A 5,428-nucleotide genomic window follows, 5' to 3' on the forward strand; every position below is an offset into this window, starting at 1 on the left:
CCCCCATGCCCAATCTTACATTTGACTGCTTATGCAGATGTTGAATAGGAGGACATACAATGACAATCATTTTTTTCTGTGGTTACCTTGCATCTTCCACCTCCAAATGTGGCCTAATTATAAACTAGGGAGTTTGAGCTATAAAAGATATGGGTTGATTTTGTAACAGTAAAGTTCAATTAATAATACAAAAGCAACATTTTTCTCATGAAGTCACCAAATAGAGCACAAGCAATTCTCAACATGTGAACATCTAACTTATGGAGGATGGTGATAAATGACCAGGACTTCAACATTTAAAAAACACTTCTTTAGTGATAGAACACTCATTCACCCCCACTCCCACAAGTACTGCCTCCCTCCTCCCTGACCTGGGAGGCTGCACCATTGTTAGCTGAAAACCACGGATGACTAGAGGTTTTTAATGTAAGTCTCTGGTTCCAAATGCACTGCTCAATCATAACCTAACAACCACCACGAATGCCATTACTATGCCCAAGTATGAAGATCATGACGGGAGCCAGAGATGCTACTTTGGTTTCGGTAGACAACTGCTTTATCTCTTTGCATTGGTGACTAGTAGAGTTAAAAGATGGGTAAGGTAAGGCCAGTACCTTGTTTCTCAGGGCTGGGTCTGCCCCTGCTTCCAGGAGCAGCGCGACTGTTTTAATATTCCCACTGAGCACTGCAGCATGGAGCGCTGATGTCCCATTCTAAGAGAAAACGACAGTGTGTATCAGTCATGAGCTCACAACCATCGGCACACAGCCTGGCTTTCATCATCAACCAGCCTGAGTGATGAGATTGTAATGTCGGAGCCTAACTCTTCCTTACATTCCCTTTTCAAAGTTATGTCAGCATCCCAAATAGCGTCCTCAGGTACAGAGTAGACGGTCAACGTAGATATTGCCAATGTTCTTTTACAAGTGAAACAAGAAATCTGGCTTATGGTGCACTTGACCTCATGATCACTCGATCAGTTTTATATACATTAGAACTTGCTGTGAAAAAAACAACAATACTTTGTCAAACACTTTTTCCCTCAAGGACAACATATGGGTCTTTGTGCTTTTGGTGTGCCACTTCCAGCAAGGCTGGAATGGCTGGCTAGCCAACCGGTCGGCCTGTCAGCACACATGTTCTGCTCACTCAGGCAGGCAGGAAAGCAACTGTGCAATTAGAAGGCATAAGAGTAAGACTGTGTGGGGTGAGGAAACCTCCCTGAGCTCTGAGTTGGAGCACTGCTGAGCATAGAAGGGGCATAGTGGATAGGCTGCTAATATTTCATGAAATTCATCACAAATGTTTATTGAAATAAGGAATACACGTGCAGCACATAGCTGGATCCTGGGAGGGGAGAAGAGAATATCACAAACCTAATATAAGAATGAGGGAGAGTCATACGACACCTGTTCCAGAAAGTACACATGTCTGTGAATAGTACCTAAATGCAAGCTTGGTTTCCAAATTAGCTACTTATAATGATAATTTAAAAAAAAACACCCCACTTTCTTATTTTTGTAAAAGAGTAAAGTATCATACCCAGAGAAAAATTCCAGCAAAGCAGCATTTTTCCATGTTTGCTTTTATAATCTGTATGGCAGTTCACTAATAAGATAACATTTCACTTACCTAAATCTGAACCAACCTATCAAATGCACCTATGTGTGACAGGGCCAAGAATTAAAAAACAAGCCAAAATAGAGCTGTGTGAAATGAGACTAGACATTACAAAGTCCATTTCTGAAGCTCCTTTGTTTTATTCATAGAAAGTTTACTTTCACAGACTATTTATTCTTATTTTACAAACAATTTGAACAAGCGCAGCTTTCTGGCTACCAAGTTCATGGAAGATTAGCAGCAGCTCATTGGGACAAAGGAGAACGGTGAGCACACTGACAACAGCTCTGTATCAGCTGACAGCAAGAACAGAGCCTAAAGACATAAAGATCAGGGTGTCCAAAAGCCTCTGGGGACACTCAAGGGCAAGTCGACTTTATACATATCAATAAACCCTGAAGGCACAACCCACAAAATGCTAAGCCACTGTCCTAAGTTTAGAAAAAGTTTGGTGTCCTTTTAGGAAAACAGGAGCGTGTATACCAGGGGTCAGCAAACTACAGCCCGCAGGCCAAATCTAACCTGTCGCCTGTTTTTCTATGTCCTGGCAAGCTGAGAATTCAAAAAAATTAAGCGAGGAATATTTTGTGACCCTTGAAAATATGAAATTCCAGAAATACTATGTCCATACATAAATTTTATTGGCATGCAGCTACACTGTGGGTTTTTGTTTTTTGTATTTTCTATGGCTGCTTTTGTGCTACAATGGCAGAGTTGAGCAGTTGCAACAGAGATTGTATAGGCTGCAAAGCTTCAAATATTTACTACCTGACCCTTTATTGAAAAAGATTGCCGACCCTGGTATATACTCTAGCTTAGAAATATTTTAATCCAAAGTGATTAAAACTTAAAACAGAGTTTTGAGGCTCTGTTTTCTGGAAGACCCGGCTCTTCAGAATGACACATTCTCTGAGGTGTCCAGATGTTTGAGGCTTATTTTGTTTCACCTAAAGTAACAATGTGGTCCTTTGCTCCAAGTAATGAAGAAAAGAAACATGAGCACCTGTCCCTCATGTTTTGTGGGACACACATCATGTGTTTCATGATTTCTGGAAAATTTTACAAATCCTCCAATGATATAGCAATATGGTTAACTTTCTATTAGAGATTTCATTGGTATGTCTATTTTTTTTTCTGGAAAAGTAGGTACTGACAGACTCTGGTTCATTCTCTTTACTATCTTCTCATTTTTACCAGTGACCATAAATTGCCAGCATTAAAAAGTGGTAGGTATGTTCTTTCAATAATACAACTGACCATGTGAATTATACCCAGATTCTACTGCAGTCCCAAGTATAGACTTCTTAATTTCTAATCTCTTTTTTTTACAGATTGGTAAAATTTCTCTTTAGCTCTTACCTTCAAAATACCAAGAGTGGGTGAGAATTTCAGCAACTCCTCTATAACATCATTATACCCTTTGTTGGCTGCTTTCAGTAACGCTGTTGTACCATCCTTCACAGACAGAGGAAAAAACAAGTTGATTATTAACATATGTGTGTGTTGGCTGAGAACTAAATGTTAGTTGAAAACTAGGAATATGCTTGTCAGAAACAGGCAAAATGTGCAAAACACAGACCCATGATCTCTCTTAATCTAGAAACATTCTAGAGAATATTAAACAGTTAATTCTGTGTGAAAGAATACTAGACAAAATACATGACTTCTTATATAACCTGAGAACCCTGCCATTTGGGAATTCATAATCTTGCAGTCCCTTAGAACACTGGGTAAGGGACAAGGGGAATTTCAAGAGCATATTTTTAGGACATTGATGGGCTGAAGAGGCATTCTCTGCAGTTCATGACTTAGCAGAAAGTAATTGTTGAACTGTTTGCAATGATTTAAATAATTCTTGAACTGTATTTACTGTTTTAAAATTTAAAATGTGTTTTTCATTTTGCCTTCTTGTGTATGTAACCTTGCTCTAATCTGCCCTAGGTATCTGTTTGCCTGTGGTGGTGGGGGAGATAGTGAGAGGAGGAAGAGGATAGATTGAAATCTGTTAAAAAAAAAAAGAATGCAGAGACAAGTTCAATATTAATATTCCGCACTTTCATCATTTTGGCTTGAGAAGAGATTTTTCCAGATTCCTTCTTCTCCTGCTTTAACACATCAATTGCCGTATTTGGAGGATTTAGCTTACAGAGTTGTCCTGTAGTAAAGCAAGGGTCCCAGCCTGCTCTAAAGGTTTAGCTGGAATCAGGAAGGAAGGTGAGAAAAGAGTTTTCTTTTCTGGCATATGAGACTGTGGAAAGCAGAAAAGGCATGGGGGAGGGGAAATGAAGTGGTCAGGAATGTGCCTTCTGGTTCGCCCTTTTTTTGGTGAGTGGAGGTGGGTCTCATAAATGAGAGTAATACCAAGGGCAAAGAGACCAGACACTGTTACAAACAAACAAACAAACAAACAAACAAACAAACACAAACAAACAAACAAACAGAAACCCTGAACAGCATAGTGGGGTCAGGCAGCAGGGTCTCCCCAAGCCGTCCTTAGTCCCTATGGGGCAGGGGTCGGCAAACTTTTGAAATGGATGAGCCACCAGGGGTCAGCAAACTGCGGCTCTGCGAACTGTGTCTCTGAAGTAAAATTGAAAATGAAAATAAAACTATCATAGTTTCACTTATAAAATTTTTAAAGGGTATTAGTCACATAATGGTGATTATGTAAAAATATATTTATGGCTCTTGAATAACTTTTAAATTGTTGTGAGGGACAGGATTGGCTCNAGCTTTATACTCTCAAACTCTGTTGTCAAGTTTTGGTCAATCACATCACTGTTCTGTGTGTCATCCAGATAGTTCTAAAAACCTGGTCTCATTCTTCCTCTCTTTTGGTTGGACCCTGCTGAATCTCAGGTTGCTGAGGTTGAGATGACTGTTATGATGGCTAGTGCCTCAGCCAGCCCCTAAAGTCCATCATATTCATTATGGAGCAGGGCCATAGGTCCGTATTCAAGGTAGCACAGGATCGAACCACCCTATTTCCCCACTGCTCCTGGGAGAAGATGTGTTCTGAGTCCTCAGTTGGGACTATCGGGAACACAGGACCCCTGCATCCATGGTGATGGCTGTAGTGTGGGGCCGGCTATTGGGCCCATCGGTTACCCTCTCCTCAGACATCTGCCTCGAAGTCCCTGAGCAGAAGTCCTGGAAGCCCTGGAGCAGAAGAGGCCTGGAGCTTAGAAGTCAGTTTCTCTGGGAAGCCTTACATAGCATTTTTGTACTTCCCTGCTGATAGCTCTTGTCATTTTGTATTGCAGTTGCTTAATTGTTTTTATTCCCCTACTAAACTCTGAGCTCCATGGAGGCAAGGACTATGTGAATCTTATTCATCATTGTCTCCCCAGTACAAGCACAGTGCATGGCATCTACCAGGCATTCTCTCAGTGTTTGTTGAATGGATGAATGAATGATTGAATGAAGGCCAAGAACACCCCCTCGAGAGTCCTAGATGTATGTTGGAATCCTAACATTCTTGCTTTTAGAGCTTCCTTTAAAAAGGCTGGCTTCTGTGGGGTGTCTGGTGGGTGGGTGAGGGGTTCCCTGGCAGCTCTCTAATGGTTTCTGCAGTATGAAACTCCAACATAAGCAGCCCACTCATATATTCAAGTAGTTCTAGGGAGGTTCCAAAGTCCAGCATTGTGGTCGCCGAAAATTCCCCATAACCAGTATTGCTGAGATTCCAGGAGTCACACAAGGAATTGCATCCTTCAGTTTCTAAGGAAAATAATGTTTCCCCCTTCTCTTAACTCAGCACTGGATAGCTTAGTAACAAAGATTGGTTTCTTATGGACGTCAGCGTCCA

General features: G+C 41.0%; 1 protein-coding gene across 5 annotated transcripts in view; it reads right to left on the minus strand.

Annotated features, from left to right (window-relative positions):
- Nucleotides 1-5,428, minus strand: part of ANKRD29 (ankyrin repeat domain 29) — a 50,743-nt gene that overhangs the window by 6,554 nt on the left and 38,761 nt on the right. For all 5 annotated transcript variants that reach the window (XM_019653849.1, XM_019653848.1, XM_019653847.1 and 2 more), the window contains 2 exons: nt 2,980-3,075; nt 615-713 (listed from right to left, as the gene is read on the minus strand). In XM_019653849.1, coding sequence (XP_019509394.1) covers nt 615-713; nt 2,980-3,075 — 195 coding nt within the window. The remainder of the gene's footprint in view (nt 1-614; nt 714-2,979; nt 3,076-5,428) is intronic.

This window comes from Hipposideros armiger, unplaced genomic scaffold (genome assembly GCF_001890085.2).
Source record: "Hipposideros armiger isolate ML-2016 unplaced genomic scaffold, ASM189008v1 scaffold_209, whole genome shotgun sequence".
In the NCBI taxonomy this organism is placed as follows: Eukaryota; Metazoa; Chordata; class Mammalia; order Chiroptera; family Hipposideridae; genus Hipposideros; species Hipposideros armiger.